This window comes from Syngnathus scovelli, chromosome 22, assembly GCF_024217435.2.
Source record: "Syngnathus scovelli strain Florida chromosome 22, RoL_Ssco_1.2, whole genome shotgun sequence".
NCBI classification, from domain to species: domain Eukaryota; kingdom Metazoa; phylum Chordata; class Actinopteri; order Syngnathiformes; family Syngnathidae; genus Syngnathus; species Syngnathus scovelli.
The window spans coordinates 6,679,964-6,704,364 of NC_090868.1; the positions used below are offsets into that span (position 1 = coordinate 6,679,964).

At 42.9% G+C, this 24,401-nt stretch overlaps 2 protein-coding genes across 13 annotated transcripts; one reads left to right on the forward strand and one right to left on the reverse strand.

The window, feature by feature from the left end:
- LOC125992393 (NADH dehydrogenase [ubiquinone] 1 alpha subcomplex subunit 5) lies at nucleotides 1-12,081 on the forward strand. Of its 7 annotated transcripts, XM_049761373.2 has the most exons (12): nucleotides 9-609; nucleotides 5,376-5,607; nucleotides 5,726-5,833; nucleotides 5,912-6,098; nucleotides 6,450-6,574; nucleotides 6,650-6,717; nucleotides 6,812-6,925; nucleotides 7,662-7,815; nucleotides 9,433-9,477; nucleotides 11,521-11,637; nucleotides 11,697-11,762; nucleotides 11,921-12,081. In XM_049761373.2, exons 1-12 carry the CDS (start codon nucleotides 146-148, stop codon nucleotides 12,020-12,022), a joined length of 1,782 nt encoding a protein of 593 aa, XP_049617330.1. In that variant the 5' UTR covers nucleotides 9-145; the 3' UTR covers nucleotides 12,023-12,081. The 7 variants fall into 7 exon arrangements, with proteins under 7 accessions (XP_049617334.1, XP_049617335.1, XP_049617333.1 ...); XM_049761376.2 differs by lacking the exon at nucleotides 11,521-11,637 and having other exon boundaries at nucleotides 4-609; XM_049761377.2 differs by lacking the exons at nucleotides 9,433-9,477; nucleotides 11,521-11,637; nucleotides 11,697-11,762; nucleotides 11,921-12,081 and adding an exon at nucleotides 8,286-8,514 and having other exon boundaries at nucleotides 1-609.
- cog5 (component of oligomeric golgi complex 5) lies at nucleotides 11,331-23,902 on the reverse strand. 6 transcript variants are annotated; one of them, XM_049761358.1, is made up of 22 exons: nucleotides 23,744-23,902; nucleotides 23,516-23,655; nucleotides 22,828-22,885; nucleotides 22,685-22,739; nucleotides 22,357-22,426; nucleotides 22,112-22,232; nucleotides 21,050-21,180; nucleotides 20,690-20,849; nucleotides 19,978-20,090; nucleotides 19,826-19,903; nucleotides 19,133-19,214; nucleotides 18,835-19,030; nucleotides 18,607-18,768; nucleotides 17,802-17,901; nucleotides 17,412-17,522; nucleotides 17,269-17,331; nucleotides 17,007-17,110; nucleotides 15,828-16,065; nucleotides 15,674-15,750; nucleotides 13,669-13,795; nucleotides 13,467-13,546; nucleotides 11,331-12,468 (listed from the first exon to the last, which is right to left on the reverse strand). In XM_049761358.1, the coding sequence occupies exons 1-22, from the start codon at nucleotides 23,898-23,900 to the stop codon at nucleotides 12,348-12,350; spliced, it is 2,544 nt and encodes an 847-aa protein (XP_049617315.1). In that variant the 5' UTR covers nucleotides 23,901-23,902; the 3' UTR covers nucleotides 11,331-12,347. The 6 variants fall into 6 exon arrangements, with proteins under 6 accessions (XP_049617315.1, XP_049617314.1, XP_049617313.1 ...); XM_049761357.1 differs by having other exon boundaries at nucleotides 13,467-13,576; XM_049761356.1 differs by having other exon boundaries at nucleotides 13,467-13,579.
- Nucleotides 23,903-24,401: the final 499 nt, after the last annotated feature.

Genomic DNA, 24,401 nt, shown 5'->3' on the forward strand with positions numbered 1-24,401 from the left:
GATCTTCGGCCGTGAAGAGTCGTGACGTCACCACGAACGCCTGCTGTGTTCAATGCTTGAATTGCAGACTGAGTGGACGAGGAAAGCGTCAGGAAAGCAACATTTTCACTGGAATAACCCCAAAATACAAAATTGAAGGGCAAATATGGCTCAGATAACTTCCAGGGGAGTTGAACAAGATTCTCAGTCAACGTTGGAGCACAATGACAACGGAGAAACCGTCCACACCGGCTTTGGGGGACAGGCCGTGTCGGACACCAAACAGGAACTGGATAAAAAGAACGACATTGGGCTCGGAATGGACGTTCGTGGCGGTCGCCGTGCCGGAGTGGAAAACAACTCGTTGCTTGACGACGGCAAAGACGAGGGAGACTACGGCAAACTCTCCGAGCCGGTGAAAAGTCCTGCACAGGGGAGTCTGGCGACTAGCACCGAGTCGGCCCAAGAGGGCTCCCGGGTGCTGAAAGCAGAACAAAGGGAGGGAGGCAACGGTTCTTCCGAGCATACAAAGGCCGCGGAGAAACACGAGCACGGCGTGAAAAGACGAGCCAGCGTGGAAGTGACCTCGTCGGACGGGGAGCCGCTCAGTCGGATGGATTCTGAGGACAGGTCTGGGAAAGTAGTAACTCAAGAAGCATGGCGACTTGGTCACTGGTAGTCTAAATATTACTCCTAAGAATAGGTTCCCCTAAAATAACCCAAACGCGCCAGCCTTTTTAAACCTTTCCTGTGCAAATAACGGCACATTCAGCCAAAATGAAAAGAATATTAAAATTTAAATGCGTGCCGCTGCCATCCTCCCTCATGTCTTGAAACAACTGAAAGAAATTAGAGTGCAATACCTGGCTGTAACCAGATGTGGCGCTGTTGTTTCACTCTGAACTCAACTTGATTTATAGACACATTAAAACAAACGCACCGAAATGTAGCAACTGGGTCTACAATTGGTTGGTTTTCCCCAAAGACATTTCTCACTCAAGCTATGAAATTATAAGAAAAAATAAATGGTCAATTGCAATAATCCAATTTAAGCATCAACAAAAATTGTAAGGTAACAATCGTAATCAATTCCCTCAAATTAACAGCACATTTTACCAAATGGAATCAATCCATTTGAGGGTCAAATATTTGTCATCATAAAACATTTAACTGTACTTACAATGTTTTCAGATAGATTTGAACATTAACTATAAATGTTAAAACCAGGGTTGTGGACTCGGTCGGATTTTTGCACCGAGTCCGAGTCCGGCCTCATGACCACCGAGACAGAGTCCGGCTGTCAATTTTTTCTGTTAATTCATGTGACTGCTTAGTCTTTATTCAAGGCTAATTTAGATCAAAATCTAAATAATTGCAACAGTTTTGTGATGGCTTTGTCTTTATTAAACATCCATCCATCTTCTTCCGCTTATCCGGGGTCGGGTCGTGGGGGCAGCAGCTTTAGGAGGGACTCCCAGACTTCCCTCTCCCCAGCCACTTCATCCAGCTCATCCCGGGGGATCCCAAGGCGTTCCCAGGCGAGCTGAGAGACATAGTCTCTCCAGCGCATCCTGGGTCGTCCCCGGGGTCTCCTACCGGTGGGACATGCCCGGAACACCTCCCCAGGGAGGCGTCCAGGAGGCATCCTGATAAGATGCCCGAGCCACCTCATCTGGCTCCTCTCAATGTGGAGGAGTAGCGACTCTACTCCAAGTCTCTCCCAAATGACCGAGCTTCTCACCCTATCTCTAAGGGAGATCCTGCGGAGAAAACTCATTTCGGCCGCTTGTATCCGGGATCTCGTTCTTTCGGTCACGACCCATAGCTCGTGACCATAGGTGAGGGTAGGAGCGTAAATCGACCGGTAAATTGAGAGGTTTGCCTTTTGGCTCAGCTCTCTCTTCACCACAACGGACCGGTACAGGGTCCGCATTACTGCTGACGCTGCACCGATCCGCCTGTCAATCTCGCGCTCCATCCTCCCCTCACTTGTGAACAAGACTCCAAGATACTTGAACTCCTCCACTTGGGGCAGGATCTCATCCCCAATCCGGAGAGGGCATTCCACCCTTTTCCGATCGAGGACCATGGACTCGGATTTGGAGGTGCTGACCCTCATCCCGACCGCTTCACACTCGGCTGCGAACCGTTCCAGAGAGAGCTGGAGATCACGGCCTGAAGAAGCCAACAGCACCACGTCATCTGCAAAAAGCAGAGATGCGATGCTGAGGTCCCCAAACTGGACCCCCTCAACGCTGCGCCTAGAAATTCTGTCCATAAAAATTATGAGCAGAATCGGTGACAAAGGGCAGCCATGGCGGAGTCCAACCCTCACTGGGAACGAATCCGACTTACTGCCGGAAATGCGGACCAGACTCTGGCATCGGTGATACAGGGACCGAACCGCCCTTATCAGTTGGCTCGGCACCCCGTACTTCCGAAGCACCCTTCACAGAACCTCCCGAGGGACACGGTCGAACGCCTTCTCCAAATCCACAAAACACATGTGGACTGGTTGGGCAAACTCCCATGCACCCTCGAGGATCCTGCCGAGGGTGTAGAGCTGGTCCACTGTTCCACGGCCAGGACGAAAGCCACACTGCTCCTCCTGAATCCGAGGTTCGACCTCCCGACGGACCCTCCTCTCCAGCACCCCTGAATAGACCGTACCAGGGAGGCTGAGGAGTGTGATTCCCCTGTAATTGGAACACACCCTCCGGTCCCCCTTCTTAAAGAGAGGAACCACCACCCCAGTCTGCCAATCCAGAGGCACTGTCCCCGATGTCCACGCAACGTTATAGAGGCGTGTCAGCCATGACAGCCCCACAACATCCAGAGCCTTTAAGAACTCGGGGCGGATCTCATCCACCCCCGGGGCCTTGCCACCGAGGAGTTTTTTAACTACCTCAGTGACTTCGACCCCAGAGATTGGAGAATCCGCCTCAGAGTCTCCAGGCCCTGCTTCCTCAATGGAAGGCGTGAAGGTGGAATTCAGGAGGTCTTCGAACTATTCTCCCCACCGACTCACGACGTCCCGAGTCGAGGTCAGCAGCACGCCATCCCCACTGTAAACAGTGTTGACGTTGCACTGCTTCCCCCTCCTGAGACGCCGGATGGTGGACCAGAATTTCCTCGAAGCCGTCCGAAAGTCATTCTCCATGGCCTCACCAAATTCCTCCCACGCCCGGGTTTTTGCCTCAGCAACCGCCGAAGCCGCGTTCCACTTGGTCATCCGGTACCTGTCAGCTGCCTCCGGAGTCCCGCAGGCCAAAACGGCCCGATAGGACTCCTTCTTCAGCTTGACGGCATCCCTTACCGCCGGTGTCCACCAGCGGGTTCGGGGATTGCCGCCACGACAGGCACCAACGACCTTACGGCCACAGCTCCGGTCGGCCGCCTCAACAATGGAGGCGCGGAACATGGTCCACTCAGACTCAATGTCCGCCGCCTCCCCCGGGACGTGGGAAAAGCTCTGCCGGAGGTGGGAGTTGAAGCTCTTCCTGACAGGAGATTCTGCCAGATGTTGATGTTGAGATGACCCTCACAGAGCGTTTGGGTCTGCCAGGTCGGACCGGTATCTTCCCCCACCATCGGAGCCAACCCACCACCAGGTGGTGATCAGTTGACAGCTCTGCCCCTCTCTTCGCCCGAGTGTCCAAAACATGCGGCCGCAAATCCGATGACACGACTACAAAGTCGATCATCGAACTGCGGCCTAGGGTGTCCTGGTGCCAAGTGCACACATGGACACCCTTATGCTTGAACATGGTGTTCATTATTGAAAATCCGTGTCGAGCACAAAAGTCCAACAATAGAACACCACTCGGGTTCAGATCGGGGGGGCCGTTCCTCCCAATCACGCCCTTCCAGGTCTCACTGTCATTGCCCACGTGAGCATTGAAGTCACCCAGTAGAACGATGGAGTTCCCAGAAGGAGCGCTCTCCAGCACTTCCTCCAGGGACCCCAAGAAGGGTGGGTACTCTGAGCTGCCGTTAGGTGCATAGACACAAACAACAGTCAGGACCCGTCCCCCAACCCGAAAGCGGAGGGAGGCTACCCTCTCGTTCAGGCGCCCAGCCGGGGGGCAATAAGTATACCCACACCTGCTCGACGCCTCTCATCGTGGGCAACTCCAGAGTGGAAGAGTGTCCAGCCCCTCTCGAGAGGGCTTGTACCGGAGCCCAAACTGTGCGTGGAGGCTAGTCCGACTATATCCAGTCGGAATTTTTCTGCCTCGCACACCAGCTCGGGCTCCTTTCCAGCCAGAGAGGTGACATTCCATGTCCCAAGAGCCAGCTTCTGCAGCCGGGGATCAGACCGCCAAGGTCCCTGCCTTTGGCTGCCGCCCAGCTCACATTGCACCCGACCCCTTCGGCCCCTCCCACAGGTGGTGAGCCCATGGGAAGGGGGACCCACGTTTCCTTTTCGGGCTATGCCCGGCCGGGCCCCATGGGCAAAGGCCCGGCCACCAGGCGCTCGCCTTCGAGCCCCGCCTCCAGGCCTGGCTCCAGAGGGAGGCCCCGGTGACCCGCGTCCGGGCGAGGGAAAACTAAGTCCATTTATATCACTCATCATAAGGGGCTTTATTAAACATATAAATGAATACAATAAACAGATACTTTCAAGTTTCAATTCAACGACTTGAGTTTGTTCTTAGGAACAAAATCGCCTCAACCAAGTCAGCCTTCATCGCGCCGCGCTGAGCAGAGATGATCAACTTGAGCCCGGAAAACAGGCGCTCTACGCTGACTTGGCTGATTGGCATTGCTGTTAGTGTCCGAGTCGCTGCCTTGAGGCCGGACGCATTCTCAGCAGCATGATGAAAATAAAATTGAACATATTGGCTGGCAACCGGTTCAGGGTGTTCCCCGCCTACTGCCCGATGACAGCTGGGATAGGCTCCAGCACGCCCGCGACCCCGGTGGGGACTAAGCGGTTCAGAAAATGGATGGATGGATGGATATTTTTTTTATTGTCGGACTCGGTGGACTCTGTCAAAATCAGCACCGAGTCCGCCAAAAATGACTGAGTCCGACCGAGTCCCCGAGTCCGAGTCCACAGCCCTGGTTAAAACAAAGTGTAAATGTGGGATAACAGAAGTTAAATAAAATAAATGATGAGTTCAACTTAACAGTTCTGCCATTCTGCTTTTCAAAATTATGACGACGTACTGTCATCATTCACACATGGCAGAAAACTACTGAACACAAAATAAGAACTTATGTTCTATTTTTCCTCTCTAAAGTAACTCACTCAACATTTTAATATTATTGAGGTACCATATTATCCAGCATATCAGTCCAAAAAAATAGGCCCACTCACGTTTTATATGAGGAAGCATAAGACCCATTCTGCCATCACAACCCTAACTTATTTGTTGTCTTTGATCTTCTAGTATCAGCAGCACTCTAATGGACATGGAGAGCATAGCATCAAGTGGCCGTTCCACACCAGCAACGTTGAACAGTCACGGCGGGGCCGTGATTGTTGGCAACGGCTCCATTCCGGTGAACAGCAAATCGTTGAGTTATACGTGCTGTTGGGATCACTGCCAAGTGCACTTTTCCTCCAGCCCCGATTTGGCCGATCACATCCGAGCCACCCATGTTGATGGACAGAGAGGAGGAGTGAGTTTTATTCCATGTTTGTATGACAGTACCTGTTAGTTTGTTAATTTTGATTTTCTCAATTTGAAAGCTACTTTAAGTCACTTCTCGACTTGCATTTTCGGTTTGCTCCGCACAGGTTTTTGTGTGTCTGTGGAAAGGCTGTAAAGTGTACAACACACCGTCCACCAGTCAGAGCTGGCTACAGAGACACATGTTGACTCACAGCGGCGACAAACCATTCAAGGTGACACGCGGTTCATGAATTGATTGTCAAAACCGCACACTTTGTCTGCTGGCTTGTAATGTATTTGTATGGGTGCAGTGTGTGGTTGGAGGCTGCAATGCCACATTTGCCTCCCAGGGTGGGCTGGCCCGCCATGTCCCCACTCACTTCAGTTCGCAGAGTTCGTCCAAAGTCTCCAATCAAGGCAAAATGAAGGAGGAATCTCCGTCCAAGGCTGGCCTCAACAAGAGGAGGAAGCTCAAGAACAAGCATAGACGTTCACTCCGTACGTACAGCGCATGACCATTAAAACATTTTTGACAAGTAATTAAAATCCGTTTTCAATCTCAAATTAGTAAATATGCTGCTGACTCGCGCACATGTGCGTGCAATTGACGGAAAATAATTTATCAATAAAACGGACCCCACGCTTGACACACAGCTCAGGTTGTTAATTTTATCTCTGTCTGGAGTAATTTTTTTGATTGTAAAGGGAAGAAAATAATGACTCGACGCGAGTCCGGGGTTTAGCCGTCCAATTGGACCACTCTTATAGAGAACTACCCATATTGTAATAAATTCTATAAATTAGACAAATAATGCATGAATCGACCCCCCCCCCCCCTTCTTTCTTTAGCCCGTCCACATGATTTCTTTGACGCCCAAACCATGGACGCCATCCGCCATCGAGCTATATGCCTCAACTTGGCCACACATATCGAGAGCCTTGGAAACGGACACAGTGTTGTGTTCCACAGCACGGTACACACATAGGTTAAAAAAAAAAACAACTGTACTCGTGTTTTTGCGTTTTTATGAGCATATGTGTGTTTCCAGGTAATAGCAAGGAGGAAAGAAGAATCTGGCAAAGTGAAAGTCCTTCTGCACTGGACACCTGAAGACATGTAGTTTTTTCTTTCACTCCCATTCTTGTGATTTTGTGCTTATCTTAATCTGTCTTTAAATGTCGACGGATAACTTTTTTTTTTTTTTTTGAAGACTCCCTGACGTTTGGGTGAGTGAGAGTGACCGATTGCAGCAGAAAACCAAAGTTGTGCACTTGTCCAAGCTGCCGACCGACACGGCTGTTCTCCTGGATCCCAACATTTACAGGTGTGTGACAAATGAGGCGCAGGAGAATCACTTTTGTTGATATATATATTGTGTCCCCACTCACAGGATGTTCTTTTAAGGATTTCTCCCAGGAATGAAGTAGAGCTACTATATACAAAGATTTTTGGAGCGTTTAGAGACTTATTTTTGTGCTTAGGAGATTAATGTCGTAAGATATTTAGGGATGTGTTACTCTTACTAGATTCAGAACAGAGTCAATTTAGACACATTTGTAGAGAAAAGCAGTTTGTAAATACTTGAGATTTGTAATATATTTTTTTACCTTGACTTTGAAAAGTTTCTCAAAACGGACTGTAGCTGTATGTACCTTTTTTTTTTTTAATATATTTTTAAATAGTTGGTTTTATCGAGGTCATTATCAGGTATTGTCAGCACCATGAAAACCAGGAGATTGCCTTAACCGTCATTAGTGCTGTACCACTTTTTAACTCATTTCTACAAAATGTGATTTTTAATCAGAGTGATTCAAAACAACTGGTCTATCTGCTGTATTGTTTCTGTGTAGTGTAACTTGTGTTTTTTTAGTTATATAAAGATCCCAAATTGAGACTTCATCCGTCTTTTCTTATTCACATACAAATTATACATCGTAAACATCTTTCTGACAAAAAACGTTTACTTGGCTTATTTCAAGTGCACAACTACAGGACTCCATTTCTTAACAGGCCACACATTTAACAAATGTAGTATTCTGATATTCATTTGTATTTACAAGGCAAAGAGCTACGATGAGAGCAATTAGTATTTCCAAATGGAGGAAACGTAGAAAAGTCATGATGCTTCGCCTACGGAAATTTTCCCAAGCACTGCGTCGACTCATTCAGGAGGTCACATCTGAAGTACTGCAGGCCTCTCTGGCCTTAGTTAAGGTGAGTGAACATGTCAGTCAAATCAAAGTTGAATTTTTGGAAAGTGTAAAAACAGCATTTCAGGAAAAACAAAATATCAAGAGTTGAACATGGTGGGGGTACTGTAATTGTCTGGGGCTGCTTTGCATTATTGTACTGGGTGACTTACTGTGATTGATTGAATCATGAATTTGGCTCTTTACCAGAAATTCCTGAGGGAAAATATTTGGGTATCAGTTTGTGACATCAGGTTGAAGCAAACTTAGGTTCTGCAGTAATAGATCGTGCCAAAACACACAAGCAATAGAAAGAATAAGGGTTTTGGAGTTTAATAGTAATTATATGGTACGTATTTATTTTAAAACTAATTTAGGTAGTAGGCGGCACTGGTTCGCCTCACAGTTCAGAGGGTGTACAACAGTGGTTCTTAACCTTTTTGGAGGTACCGAACCCCATCAGGTTCATATGTGCATTCACCGAACCCTTCTTAGGGAGGGGCGTACCGATGTGTTCGGCCATCCGCAGACGGGGGGGCGGGGCAATGACATACCAGCTCCGCCGAACCCCTGAAGCTGATTCACCGAACCCAGGTAAAGAACCACTGGTGCACAATATAACGAAGTTGGGAAGCGTACCCCCACCAACCTCCGTGTCAGGCTCCTTTCGTGACGTCATAACAAGTGGCCGGAAATCGCTAACCGTCCCGTGTTGATCCGATGGCTGGACTGCTGAAAAAGGTACAAGTAGAGGTCAATGATTTTTGTTTTGATATGAACCAAAAGCTAAAAAGAAGCCAATTTCTTTGTTCGTTTGATCGTCGCGTTCCAATAGCGTTTTTTTGCAATTGACGTCATATGCACAGCTTAAAAGTGACCGCTTTAACTAGCGTGGTAGCTTACCTCATTTCTTGAGCCATTTGACTTATTTGTACGTAAATTTCCGCTAATACACTATCCACATTCACCACATGTCTGTTCCACAAGCACCGTTAAAAAAAAAAAAAAGTTTTGCAATTCGCCACAAGCAAGACTCTAATCCATTTGTTATGATTTGGATGTAGCTGATTTGTCAAGAAAATATTTTGGGATTTGAGGAAATGATTAAATGTTTCCCATTCGTCTTACTTTTGCCTAAACGCATTACATGTTTGGGTACCAGAGTAAAATAATGATGTGTTATATTATAAAATATGTTCACACCATTAGTTATTATCAGTGTGTGTAGAAATGCTCTGCTTTCACAGTGATTCATGGCATTAGCTAAAGAAAGCTATGCTGTATGATTATTTATCGAAGAATATCCAATATGATTGGTAACGATGGAAAAAATACATTGCAGTAATTGATGTGCACACAATGCTTCAAATGAACGCAAATAATACCCAACGTATGATTCAAGACAAAGTAGCAGAGCATGACTAAATTAAGTAATATAAATTACTAATATTCTGGGACTATAAGATGTGCATCTCACATTAAATAATGGTAGACATTGCAATTAACAGTTGCATAAATGTTTCTTTATCTCACAAAGATAATTTACACCAATTACAAATGCTTTCTTTTATCCGATAGTATAATCATGGATGTGATGTGTTCATTGCTGTAATTCAAATAATCTCCCATTGCTCTCTTGCAGACGACTGGCCTGGTTGGCCTGGCAGTGTCCCAAAATCCACATGAGGTTAGAAAGTGTGCGTCAGCAACATTTTGCGTGATGACAAATTTAGAAAGAAAAAAAACAATTACAAATCCCCCTATATGTACTGATATGGTTTTTTTTAGGCCAATGCCTATACTTGAAAGAAAATAATTCATTTCACTAATTCCAATCTGCCCCATTCAGGCACCAGTCAGCATGAGAGACTAAGAAAATAATCGGCCAAATTTGGTTTGATGTTGATTATTTTAAAAAGAGCTATAATCGGCAGATTTAATTGGTAGAACGATAAATCGGTCATGTTCTACATACTATGTCGCCATCAAATGAAAAACTCCAGAGGTTCCAAAATGGGCAAGAAAACAAATTAAACATTCAACATCAATGTATTTTGTTTGTTTGTTGGTTTGTCCAGCTCAGGGTTTTTTTTCCCCCAGTGTTTAAACCTATCTAAAAATTTACTTAAACCAATGCAGCAGTGTCAATTGCTTTGTGACAATAATGCAGCTTTTAGTTAGGTAGCTCAAAAATAGGAATTATTGGTTTGTTGTTTTATTGGTGCACTGCAAAGTTATAACAAGAGTTAAAAACTTTCCCAACCACTAAACAAAAAATTACTAAAACCAATTACCGTGATTTTCGGACTAAAAGTCGCTCCGGAATATAGGTCGCATTAGCCATAAAATGCACAATGACGTGAAAAAACATATATAAGTCGCTCCATAGCAAAAGTCGCATTTTGGGGGGAAATTTATTCGACAAAATCCAACACCAAGAACAGACATGAACGAGCAACAACAGGCTAAACGATAGGTATGCTAACGTGACATAAACACAAACGAAAAGCTGAGAACGGGCCTTACGTATCATTCAGAGTTATTAAAAAAACTATTACATAACACGTTTATAAAACCATCTGTGTCACTCTAATTCATTAAATCCATCGATCGTCCTTTTGTCAACAATGGGTGCGCGCCGCTGATGGCGCTTGCACTTCAAAATATTCCACAGACCCATATAACGATATATAAATTAGATATCAAATAACTATTATATAAGCAATAATATTATCAAACCATCTGTGCAGTCTAAATCATTAAATCCATCGATCAAATTCCTCGTCCTTTGTCAACAACGCTGCGCATGCGCCCTGACGTCAGCCTTGTCATTATTCCACAGATCTAGTATATAACTATATTGTAGCGTTAACAAAGTACAAGGAAAGACGTGGGTTTGGTAAACGGTTCTTTGTATTTAACAAAACAAACTTCCAGGCGTGTGGTGGCGTGGACTCCCAGCCACGGAGGTGGAAGAGAGATCCATAGAATAGGACCGGGCATGCGTAAAAGCCATGACCGAGCCCCATCCACCGTCCCCGGATAGCCACCCGGCCGAGCGCTGGCCCCCGACTTCTATCCTCGGAGGTGAAAGAGAGCTCCGTAGAGTAGGACCGGGCGTGCGTAAAAGCCATAATAGTTTTTCAAACCTTCTGTGTCACTCCAAATCCTTAAATCCTTCAAACTCTTCGTCCTCCGTGTCACTAAGAAACAAAGCCGCTAATGATGCCGGTGAAATTCATATTACAGTAATCCCTTGCTACATCGCGGTTCGTTTATTGCGGTTTCATTTTTTTTTTGGGGGGGGGGGGAGTTTTGAAAAAAACACATAAGTCACTCATCATAAGTCGCCCCCAACCAAACGCCATTTATAGTCCGAAAATTACGGTAATAAAATGAAAATGCTTTTTAAAAAAATTTCATAAATTCCAGATTAACTACAAAATGATCTGTTTTCACTATTTTATGTATGATACATACATGCTTATGGGGTTCATTTAAATTTATTTTCTTACCGAACAGAGGAAGGTCGAACAGTCATTTGAGATTTGCAGTATACTTTATTAAGCAACACTTGATAAATACACCATTAAGAAAAAACACTACCAAAACTAAGGAAAACAAAACTAAAATGAAGCATGTTCGAAAATATAAAAACGAACCAACACATAATTCAATCAAGATGTCTTTGTTTCCCCCCACCTGTTTGATTCCTCAAAACATCACTCAGCGACTGAGGATTCTCTACTCAAAAATCCTGGCATCAGTGCAGAGCATGCCACAGGATGCTGCCTACAGGAAGTATACTGAACAGTTGGTCAATGAGAGGTTCAGCCACGTCAAAACGGTCAGTTACCTTATAACTATTTAATTGATCAATCCAATACAAGTAAATGTTGTTTGCAGGAGCCTGATGTTGAGCAATTAGAGAAGAAGATTAATTGTGGACAAATTGAAGAAATAATTTTTCAGGTACTGAGATGGGATTTTGACTAAGCAAAGAACATTAATTATTATTGAATGATTAGGATGGATACATAGTCATTTTCTGTTTCATTTCAATTTAATTGTACAACTAAATTTAAGTCCGGCACAGTAATACAATGAAGGTGCTGTTTTCATGTTTACAGGCCGAATGTGAGCTGGCTCTATCAAGAAAGATGACCGAGTGGAAACCATGGGAACCTCTGATTGAGGAGCCTCCTCCTAACCAGTGGAAATGGCCCATCTGAAAATACTTGTGACCTATATTACTGCCATTATTATTAAAATGAATCCATTCAGACAGAAAGTTAGTTTCACTGTGATGGTTCCAAATTATTAAGCATGTTTTTGTCACTGCAATTTTTTTAAATACGTAAATACAATGTTCCAAAGTTCACATCGAATTTTTTTTTTTTTTTTTTAACTTAAGATTTAAAATGTCCTTATTTCATCCACTTGATTTGTCACAATTAGATTTTGGCCAAAGTTTAATTTTTCATTAGTTCCAACTCAAAAAGCAGAAGTCGAACTAACTCGTAGTAGCATAGAACCATTTTGAGCACTCAGTTGTCATCATCCTTTCACTTCCAATGAGGTGGCCCTCTGCAACAGCTGGAGCATTATGGGATAGATTGGTGCAAACTCCTTCCCCTGCCGAGCCCTTACAGAAAGGACATACGCCTCCAAAGTGCCCCTGTTGAAAAATACAAATGATCAACTTACATCTGGAAATTATTTTACTCAGTGCAAAACTGATAGATTTTTTTTTTTTCTTTACAGAGGATAGCTGTAAAATCACAATGAGATCGGAATAATTTTATTAGGTTGCAAGTTAAAAGTCTTTTGTAACGTATTTGTCTCGGGTGTTCATCATAGTCAGACATGGGACCAAGTCACACATGTGCAAGTCAAGTAAGTCTCAAGTATTTACCTTCAAGTCTCAAGTCCCAAGTCATTTTTTTCTTGGGCAAGTCAAGTCCTTAAATAGGTCAAGTCCAAGTCAAGTTAACTAGTTTTTATTTATTAACTTGCTCCATATTAAATCATATATACTTAATTCAGTTTCATCATCATATTCATTGCATTAAAGCTATATATACACACCTATTTAGATAAATGAAAAGCACTTACTTGGCAGAATGACGGACAAAGTTTGAAGTTGTCGTCTGGCTGTCCAAAATGTTTTTGTTGCATATCTCGCACTGCGCTGTCCGTCTTTTGCCGTCGTAAAAGTAATTGCGATAGCCGAAGGTGATGACTCGCGGTACCGCTCCCGCTGACATGTTTGCGCACGTCTGATATAAAGGGGTGTGATTCCCCAATAAACACGTTTGGTAGGTAGAGAGGGCACGACTGATTGACAGGGTAGTGATCCAATCATGACAACTCCATTCTCAGCCTGCGCTCTACTGTGTTATCGATAATATTTTTTTAAATGTATTATTAATTTTATATTCAAACTGAAAACAAACTAAACAACACTGAAGTCATTCAAGTCATCGTGTCTCAAGTCAAGTCCCGAGTCTTTAACTTCCAAGTCCAAGTCGAGTCTCTAGTTTTTTCATTTTTTGTCAAGTCAAGTCACAAGTCATCAAAACAGCGACTCGAGTCGACTCGAGTCCAAGTCACAGTGACTCGAGTCCCCATCTCTGATCATAGTACACAAAAAAAACAAAAACAATCATTGATTACCTGATGAGCGTGAGACGGTCTCTCTCTGACGGATGGTCATCCATCCATTGGGAGTAACGAGTGACCGACCACTCAGCTCTCTGAGGGGACAACCGTACATCAACTACAATCTTCTTAAAAAAAAAAAAAAAAAAAAGCATTTTTGACTGTTTTTTTATTTTTTTTAATTTCACAGTGATAAATGTGTGTAATTGGTACAGACCTGGTAAGGTGACTTGAGCTCTGACGGAGCCCTAGCGAAGAGAAAGTGAAGCACAGTGCTGTAAGGAATCAGGTCACCCACAGCCGGACTCTTGACTATCAGGTTACTTGTCTGAAACAGCAGTGGCCTGAAAGATAGCATCAACAGTAATGTAGAGTAACATTAACAATGTTGATTGGAAGTATTGTTATGCTTTGCCCGTGGCCACAATAACAGCCTGTTATTGTGGTTAGCAGCCTATTTCTGCTCACGTTACCAATATTGGCCATACTTGCACATCAAACGTCAAAGTTAGCTTAATGTCAGCATTAGCATGCAGCTCGTAAGGAGCATGTTGAGTATTCAAAGTCAAAGTCAGCTTTATTGTCAATTTCTCCACATGCCAAAGACACAAAGAAACCGCAATTTCGTTCCCCCCTATCCCACGGTGACAAGACATGGCTCACAACAGACAAACAAGTAACAAGTATAACAAAAGCGTGCTGAATAAATAACACAACAATAAATAAATAAATAAGAGGAGCAGAAAAAAAAGGAGCAAGTGCGCGTACAGCAGACATTCCCGAAAATAGCGCAACAGTGCCACACGCTACGCAGAAGGGGGTAGCGAGTTCAGGGCCCTAACAGCCTGGGGAAAGAAGCTGTTTGCAAGTCTGGTGGTGCGGGAGCGCAGGCTCCTGTACCTCTTCCCAGAGGGCAGAAGGTCAAACAAAGAGTGAGCCGGGTGACTCACATCTCTGGCAATCGAGGTTGCCTTGCGGGCGAGATGGGAGGTGTAAATGTCCTTCAGGGAGGGGAGCGAAGCACCAATAATCTTACCAGCCGTATTCACTATGCGCTGCAGGGCCTTCAAGTTCTGTTCAGTGCAGTTACCACCCCAGACAGCGATGCAACTGGTGATGACGCTCTCAATAGTGCCACGGTAGAATGTAGACAGGACTGCCTGAGGAGCACATGCACGCCTGAGCTTCCGCAGGAAGTACAGGCGGCGCTGAGCTTTCTTTGCCAGTGACGAGGTGTTTGCGGACCAGGAGAGGTCCTCACTGATGTGCACCCCCAGGAACTTGGTGCAGCTCACCCTCTCCACCACAGCACCATCGATGATCAGCGGCAGGTGTGTTGTGTGACCCTTCCGGAAGTCAACAATGATTTCCTTGGTCTTATTAACGTTCAGCAGGAGGTTGTTGTCCCTGCACCACGTGGTCAGAAGGTCAACCTCCGACCTGTACCGAGTCTCGTCGCCCTTTGTGATGAGACCCACCAGAGTCGTGTCGTCAGCAAACTTCACTATGCGGTTGTCGCTGTAGGTCGCAGTGCAGTCATGCGTCAGCAGGGTGAAGAGTAATGGACTGAGCACGCAGCCCTGGGGGGCCCCCGTGCTCAGCGTGATGCTGGCGGAGATTTTGTCGCCAACACGCACCACCTGAGGCCTCTGACAGAGGAAGTCCAGTATCCAGTTGCAGAGGGAGGTACTGAGGCCCAGCTCGTCGAGTTTGCAGATGAGTCGCTGCGGCACAATGGTGTTGAAGGCAGAGCTGAAGTCCACAAACAGCAACCTCACATATGAGTCCTTTCTCTCCAGATGGGTGAGGGCCGAGTGGAGGGCAGAGCAAATACTATATGTTTGTTTTTAACATGAGCTTGAATGAGATTGGTTAATTTTCAACACAGCCACATCCTACTAGGAACAGGGAGCATACTTGTGCAAACACATTAACTGCCTTGTCAGCATATTGTAACAAATTAATTGACTCTTGTTTTGAGCTACATTTGAATATAACTTGTTTAAATGTGTCACGTGCTAATATATCGCTTTTTAAATTCTTTATATGATCAGCAAGTCGTAACAAATTAATGTACTCTCGTTTTATGCTACATTTGAAGTTAACTTGTCTAAACGTGTCACGTGCTAATGTATCGCTTTTTAAATTCTTTATATGATTGGCAATTTCGACAAAGTCGCTCAGCTTTTCCTCAATGTCAAGTTAAAGAGTCAAAGACATACCTAAAAGATCGGAGCACTCTATAAGGTTTCCCCAAATCCGACACTCGTCTGCATAGCGGAGCCACAGCCATCTCCATCTTGGAAAAGACAACTACAATTACTCCAAATAACGCATGTGTACAGTCAACTAAAAAACATTATTTTAAGAGCAAACTTGTGCAAAGTCAGCGGCCAGACGCATCTTCCCGCCTTCGCCCAGTGGACGCAACAAGCTGGCGTGCCGAACGAACAGCTCGATCGCTCTCTGAGCTATGGACTCGGTGCTTTCGTAGATGAAGTCTGTACACTCAAAGTGTCGGAAGTAGTCAGTCATGACTCTGGAGATAAACCCCTGCAACTCCTTCATGTAGAGGGAGCAGACAACATCAGGCTTATCAGGACTGGGCAGCTTGCTGCAACACACACACAAAATACTCTATAAATATTACATATGATGAATATGTACTATAGACTGCAACACACACAAAATATACTATAAATATTATATACAGTGATCGCTCACTACTTCGCGTTTCGTTTATCGCAGCTTCACTACATTGCAGATTTTTTTTCCAAATTAAAAAAACATTTAAAAGTCAAAATAAAACTTCTAAATTGAGGAGACAGGTGTCTAACCTTTAGGACAATGTAGTATTGCTCCAAATGTACGTTTACATTCCTTTAGAAGTCCGTTTTCGCGTGTTAGCACGATCGCGAATTAGCATCTTTCCGCTAACTCGTTAGCCTGCCCCCCAGTACTTCTTGTAGGTGACCGTACTTCGCGGATTTCACTTATTGCGGGTGGTTTTTGGAGCCAATTATCCGCGATAAACAAGGGATTACTGTATGTTGGAGCCTATTTAATTTCTTATGTTGATTGTATTAATATAATTATTATTTGTGGTCTGGCTTATGAATTATTTCTGTTTTATATGTGAAGCCAGAGAGTACCAGTGCCAGTCAAGTCTCCTCCTCCTTTGCAGCCACCTTCTACCTATAATGAGGGAGTTAGGACAGGTGTAGGGTTTTTATTTGGGGGGGGGGGGGGGGGGGGGTGTTCTTGGTTTTGAAGGAGGAGTAGTGATACTGTTTTTTTCAACCACTAAAATCATTACTAGATTATGTTTTATTGTTTTATTTTTCTTGTATTAAAGTCAACCCAGAGATTTACGTTTAATGTAAATAAATACCTTTGTTGGATTGAAGACCTATCTCCGCGAGTGCTTTTTGGTTTAGTGGGTTTAAGACTCCTTACAAGCTACTCTTATTTTTGTGGTGACAATTTTTGGAATACAAGAGTAGCCATAACACTGTATAATGTATATGTACTATAGTCTTCAAGGAAATAACTGACCCCGAGAAGTCCTCATGGTGTAACGTGATAATGATTGCCTCGATAGAATCACTGACTGACTGCAAGAGCGGCTGCACTGCATTGCTCATCAGGGCCAGCACTTCCTGAATTCCAAAAAATAGAAACCAATGTGACTGCATGCACGCACATACAGTGGTAAAATTAAATTACAATGCAAACTGGAGTCCAACTAAAAATCTTGTTGAAGAAAATTTTGTCTGCGTCATCATTTATCTCTATCTAGTTGAGCTTGATTGTTCACCTCCAAAGACAAAGAGAGCGCCTCTACGGGAGATGTCAGACATGACCCCAATTCAGAAATGATCTGAGAAATGAAAACAAAACGGTCACTTTCAACAAGATATGTAGACCAACCATCCCTGAATTTCAGAATCTTTATCAAACCTTGGCAACGGCCTGCTGCAGACGGTAGAGTGAGTTGACTACTGCAGTGTTCCTCCTTTGGCCTTCAGATAATGGGCCAATCACCTGACTGGCATCACTCTGAGTACACAACTACACAACCAAAAGAAAATTAGTTTCAAAACTGTTCCATACTGGTGCTGCATATATACAAAGAGTTATTTATTTTTATTTTTGGGGCTGTAAGGCACACCAGACTATAAATTGCATCAAGGCACATTAAGAGATAACAGACCAGTACAGCAAATACGTAAACCTTTATTCAACTTTAACACATCATTCATTCATTCATAATGCGCACCATCGATTTTTGAGAAAATTCAAAAGATTTTAAGTGCGCCTTAAAATCCGGGAAATATATGGTGAACGTACCAGCTGTTCAGACTTGACACAGAAGAGCTGCACGGTCTTGGCAGCGTTCTTGGCAACAGCAAGAGAAAGGTCTGAATCCATGGATGCAACATTCAGCTCACTGCAAACAATAAAGCAAAGACATTTAACAGATTTTCTTAAACTCATTAAACGCTATTTAAAAAGGTAAGAAACTTGGCATCTTGCATGGGGGCCATTATTTGAGCAAATACAGAGTATTCAGGGAAGTCGCAAGTAATGTGCTGGATTTTTTGCACACTTAAAATCTGTTTCTCAAAATTGACTGTGTGCGCCTTATGTATTCATGTCGAAACGAACTTTAAAGTTTGACTCATTTGCTGTACTGGTTCGTCTCCATTAATGTGTGATAATGCGCCTTATAACCCAGTTTGTCCCGTACAGTAATTCCTCGTTTATTGCGGATAATTGGTTCCAAAAACCACCCGCGATAAGTGAAATCCGCGAAGTACGGTCACCAACAAGAAGTTCTGGGCAGGCTAACGAGTTAGCAGAAAGATACTAATTCGCGATCGTGCTAACACGCGAAAACGGACTTCTAAAGGAATGTAAACGATTATTTGGAGCAATACTACATTGTCCTAAAGATTAGACACGTTTCCTCAATTTAAAAGTTTTATTTTGACTTTTAAACGTTTTTTTTAATTTGGAAAAAAAAAAAGCGATGTAGTGAAGCTGCGATAAACGAAACGCAAAGTAGCGAGGGATCACTGTATATGGAAACTTCCCCCCAAAACAAATCATCATTGAGACTTTCCCCTTATGGTTGGAAAAATATGGTACTTGCCTGCTGATGGTCTTGATGATGCTCTCCAACTCATCATTGGAGGGCGGGTTGCGACCTCCCATTGGAAACACAAGGTTAATGGGGTCAAAGAGCCGAGAGAGAGATTTGGAGAGGTACGCTGCTTCATACGGTTGAAGAGAATCCTTCAGGGCTCTTTCTAGACTGCGCACACACAAATAGATAGATTTACAGGTCAAACACAAATTTTTCTTCAAATGAAATGCTCACTTGTAGTCCTGTTTTCTTTGAGAGAATAGGTCAAGGCTGTCCGTTTCTGGCTCCAGAGTGGTGTCCATCCCACCGCTGTTAATCAGCGAGCTGTGCAGGCTGGCACTATACTGCTGGAGACGACGCCACAGCTCGTTGTAGAGTCGCAACAACTTTGGATACTCTCCTTCAAACGCTTGCTTCAGAAAAGATGAGGCTGATGTAGAAAAAATAAAGGATGAGGCGCACAATTGACCATGTCAAAAATTTTTTCCCCCAACTCTGTTGCAAATACTTTACAGGTAAAGCAGATTCTTACCTTGAGTTGCTTTGTGAAATTCTTCTCTTAATTTGGTAGTTACATCAGTCCAAAAGGTGCGGAGTATATCGGGCTCACCATCCTGTCATTATATGAAACAAAATTATCATTTTATACTTTGGCTCAATGTGCATTATTCGAGCACTCATAGCAAAAATAAATAGAACTGCTATACATTGGGGTAAAAACCCTTCAAGATAGGCAATTCGATATTTTGTGTTTTTGTTGTCAAACAAAATGCAACAATTTACTATGATCCTTAACAATGGTGATGACCAAGGTTATAAAAAAAATTCTGAAACTGTAAAGCATTAATAAAAGAAAACCAAAAATGCTTTAAAAATACTGAAATTACATCTTACGTTCATAAAACTAACATTAGCAAACATTTTCATCAAATAATCATACATTGGCCTTCAAAGTTCATTCTAGACTCATTAGATATTTAAATTGGTCTTGCTGTATGTCCGAACAAAAGGAGAAAGGTTAACTCATCATTTGATATTCGTATTTTTTACACAATATCTAATAAACTTTTCTCCTTCATCTTGCACTTGACAAATACTCTGTATTGCAAAACTAAAATTAATGCTAAAACTAATAAAAACAGGCATGAGGCATTTGAAAAATATAACTAAATAAAACAAAAGAAAAAGAGTACTACAATGAAAAATCCTAAACTATTACTATTACCTTAATAATCTCATCAATGAAACACTTATGAGTAACAGGGTCTCTTTTCTTCATTAAGACCTTCTGAAGATGCTGCACCTGGAAAAAAAAATGATACTGAATTGCTGAAAATCTTTTTTTTTCATATTATCTCCTATTCTTTACTTCCTCACTTGTTTGCAGGCAGCACATATCTGGTCCATTAGTTTCTCCAGGTTTGTCCAAAGAGCAGCGCGGAAAGCTGCTGTGCTGCCTGGAGTTGGAAGAACTGCTCTTCCAGGGGCACCTGAAGGGAAGATATTCCGTTGGCTACACTTGAAATTTGTGCAAATACAGCACAGTCACACAATGGTTGTGCAAATACAAAGAAGAAAGAGGCCCTAGAGCAGGGGTGCCCAAACATTATATATATATATACACATATATACATATACATATATATATATATATATATATATATATATATATATATATATATATATATATGTATGTCAACATGAAAAAAGTCCTCCCATTCCCTATGAAAGTGATACTTTTTTTAAAAATCTTTTTACTATGTCCAGCTGCCCTTTTTATACCCTTTCTTAAGTTTAAGAGTAAAAACAGGGATCTGACAATTGGAGGGAACTCGCGAGCGTTAGTGTTGTGTTGTTAGCGCCGTTGTTTGCGCACGCGTCAAGTGCGAAAAAGACCCAAAAACATTTTAATGTCACGCGATCGACCAGTAGTGGCTAGGTGATCGACCGGTCGATCGCATATTGGGCACCCCTGCCCTAGAGAATTATAACAGCATATTATATTTTGTGTTTCTTGCTTTCGGCAAGGATCTCTGATTCCAACCATGAACATCTTTCTCAACCATTTTGTGTGTTTTGAGTTGTTTACCTCTGGGGTTGGACGGCTGTGTCAGGCCCTTAATGTCCAGAGCACTGATGATGCTGTCCCGTATGCTTGTCTGGTAAGCCCCCACAACGGAGCTGATGGTCTCCCTCAGACTACCAAGGTTGTAGAAAACCTGCAAGGCGGTACCAACCTGCGTAGGATTCTGACACACAGAGAGAAAATAACGATTTCATTTGCAGAGAGTATCCAAAACTCGCATTAGAAATGTGATGTTCTGCCACTTTGTGTGTGTGTGTGTGTGTGTGTGTGTGTGTGTGTGTGTGCGTGTGTGTGCGTGTGTGTGCGTGTGTGCGCGTGTGTGCGTGTGCGTGTGTGCGTGTGCGTGTGTGTGCGACTTCTTACCTGAATTTCTGTGCCCTGGTCCAATAATCGCTTGGCCTGGTTTTCCACCTCCAGCCTTGCTCTACTGATCAGTACCAGGTCATTCTCAATCACCTCAATGCCGCTCAAATCGACTCCTTGTGACAGATAATCTGGTGTATTTGCAGGGGAAAAGAAAGAGAAAGGAAAAACAATTTAATGTTTTAATGAATTCCACATGTGGCAGTGTGACTATGGAATGAGCGCAAAAATGCCATATCTGAAATGAATGAAACATTTAACGTTTTTTCCCCCACAAATTCTAATCTCAGGCCACCTCAACAACTCAGATCACAATACTAATGGCCACTATGACTTTAACTGAAGGTCCACGAAAGCGTTTTCTTCTGAAGTAATTACTGTCAACCCCAAGAAATTAGATGAGAGGGAAATTCAGACTCTGATTAGAGAATTCTAATTTACATCTCTCACAAGAATACAGCATCCAGTTCAACTCTAGATAATCTTTAGCATGCAGCACACAACCATTTCATTAATACATTTATTTCCTCTTACAAACTTTGTTTTTCAGATGAGACATGGAGCAATAAAAACACAGCTAATATCCGCCCGAATACAGATCCGGGCAAAATTAGAGTTGTTGCTCTGCTGTACCATTTGTTTTTTCTGTTTGTTTTTTTACAGAGGTGAGAACACTGGGCGGTAACCCCTGGTACAACTCTAAAGTGGTTCAATTCCTGTTTCAAGAACAGGTCGTACTTTATTGAAATTGTTAATCGCGTCTCGGACCAAATGATTATGACCTTCGGGGTTCCTCAGGGGTCAATCCCGGAACCCTTTTGTTCATGCTGTACAAGCTTCCATTCACAGCTGTAAAGTGTCCAACCACAACTCTGCAGATGATACACAGATACTACATCTAAATGATGACGCTACTGTACGTGTTTGCACAGTGCTGGTTACACATGGTCTGCTCACTGGGCTCTTTAAACAAGCTATAAGACAGCTGCAGTACATCCAGAGTGTTCCTGTGTAACAGAACTAAGAGGCTTCACTGTATATTCGACAAAACAATGTCCTGACCTAGTTCGTTGAGACTGTGAGCAGCCTTCGTTATCTCCCGACTGCCACCCTGAAGCTGAACCTGAAGCCTCTTGCTTAAGTGCAAGATACGAATAATTCTCCGCAGAAGGTCACAGGCCACCTGGACAGTGAGGGGATAGCAGAAACGAGTGATTGAGTGAAGGTACTGCTTTGACTATCACTCATACCAATGACAAATGTAAAGAAAAAAAATTGTGAAAAATAAAGAAATATACAGGCCTTACCTGTAATCTGCTCAGCTGAGTGATCCTGGCCACGATCTTGTTGTACGGGTCAACTATTTTCGTTCTTATCCTGAAAATACATCAGGAGGAAATCAGGACACGCTTTATTATCACAGTGTAACACACCAGGCCAGGTAAACTTTACTTTTTAACCATATTTCTTAACGTGAAAATAAAAGAGCATTTTATATCTAACAAATTGAATTCTGAATAATCTTACAGTTTTACACTTATCAATATGTGTTTGACAGGAGACATAAAAGCATCCAATGATAATTGCGTCAGTCTGGAAAAGAACATGACGACAGTTAGGGGCCACAACGTTTACCTGTCAACAGCTGCCTGTAGTGCACTGATCCTCGTCTGCATCATCTGGAGGACCCCTGAAGACAAAGGTGTTTTTTTTTCAGTAAAACTTTGCAATGATCATATTTTGTCATGTTACCTTTGTGTTATAAAAGATAGCAGTACCTTCAAGAGACTCTATCCCAGTTGCCTGAGCCAGTAAGTCTTCATGTCTGGCAACTACCTGGAATGCAAAGAAAAACATATTACATACTGTTGTTTATTATAAAAGAGTACATATAGTCTATAAGAGACCAATCACATTGTGCTGGTGTCATCTCTACAGTTCGAATGTCTGACACACACACACAAAACAATACCCAATTAAAAAAATTTAAAAATTGGTGCTTTGTTACTTTGGTGGAATTGACCATTCCAACCAGAATATCAAAATTCGATGTACAGTAATCCCTCGTTTTCTGCGGGTAATTGGTTCCAAAAAAGTGAAATCCGCGAAGTACGGTCAACAACACGAAGTACTGGGCAGGCTAACGAGTTAGCGGAAAGATGCTAATTCGCTATCGTGCTAACACGCGAAAACGGACTTCTAAAGGAATGTAAACAAACATTTGGAGCAATATTACATTGCCCTAAAGGCTAGACACACGTTTCCTCAATTCAGAAGTTTTATTTTGACTTTTAGATGATTTTTTTGATTTGGAAAAAAATCCACGATGCAGTGAAGCCGCGATAAACAAAACGCGAAGTAGCGAGGGATCACTATTTTCTTTCATCTCTAGGTAAAACTCGAAAATGGACTGCAAACGTCAGCCACAATTCGGTGACTTGAAGGTTGTGTGTGTGGCGTTCCTGCCTGGCTGTGCAGCTCTTTATCAAGTTGACTGATTCCTTGTGCCAGCTTCGCCAGCTGTTCAGCGATGACAGCATGGTGGATCGCTTGAGCTGCATAAACCTTCACATCGAAATCCCCAGACAAGAAATCTGCGTAGAACTCTACAAATTCAGAAACATAATTCATTTTACGCAAAATTTCCCATATTTTTTCAAATTACGTTATTATTTATTATTTTATTTATTTTACCGTCTTTTAACGACAAATTTATGGACGCATCTTTGCCGCGAGACAAGTTATCCATGTTGACTTCCGTAAACGACCCAAAGTATTCGGAATTCTTCTTCGGCGTGTTATTTTCTTCTTCGTGGCAGCCATAGACACAATATATAGTAGAAACAGCCATAGGTACAATACAAGCTTACGCCTTGCGATAGTTCAGCCCTCTGCCACGGTATATCAGTCTGTCTGCCATATTGAATGTGGCAAATCCGCCCATAAACTGGAATATAAATGGGTTATTTCCATAAAGCGGCATTCTACAAAGTGCAAATCTCGTTGGATCATCTAAACATATATATAGAATATAAAAAAAGAAAATGTCAATATTTATTATGGTAACAATATCCTACCAGTAAATATTTGTATTTGTCCTCAACAGTGTTGATGAGCATAATAGCAAGATCAACATCTTCTTTAATAAAACAACATTTATTTATTTTTTTACTCTGTTCATTTTCATATGCCAGATCAATTATAGTAGTCAGTCAGTGGTGGTGAGTCTGTCCTGGTGTTTCTTTTTTCACATCATTATACTTAGTTTTCTGCCATTTCTTGGATTTTGATTCCTATTTGGTATCTCAATTGGTCTTTTTGAAATTACTTTTAATTGCACTTGTACTCATAA

Coding starts and splice junctions, on each gene's coding strand:
- LOC125992393 (XM_049761373.2), top strand. CDS start 146: ATGGCTCAGATAACTTCCAGGGGAGTTGAACAAGATTCTCAGTCAACG. Junction 6,926..7,661: donor CTGGATCCCAACATTTACAG/GTGTGTGACAAA, acceptor TGTATTTACAAG/GCAAAGAGCTACGATGAGAG. Junction 7,816..9,432: donor CCTCTCTGGCCTTAGTTAAG/GTGAGTGAACAT, acceptor GCTCTCTTGCAG/ACGACTGGCCTGGTTGGCCT.
- cog5 (XM_068649541.1), bottom strand. CDS start 23,900: ATGGCTGTTTCTACTATATATTGTGTCTATGGCTGCCACGAAGAAGAA. Junction 19,904..19,977: donor TATGTGCTGCCTGCAAACAA/GTGAGGAAGTAA, acceptor TTTTTTTTCCAG/GTGCAGCATCTTCAGAAGGT. Junction 17,523..17,801: donor GTGTCAAGTCTGAACAGCTG/GTACGTTCACCA, acceptor TTGGTTGTGTAG/TTGTGTACTCAGAGTGATGC.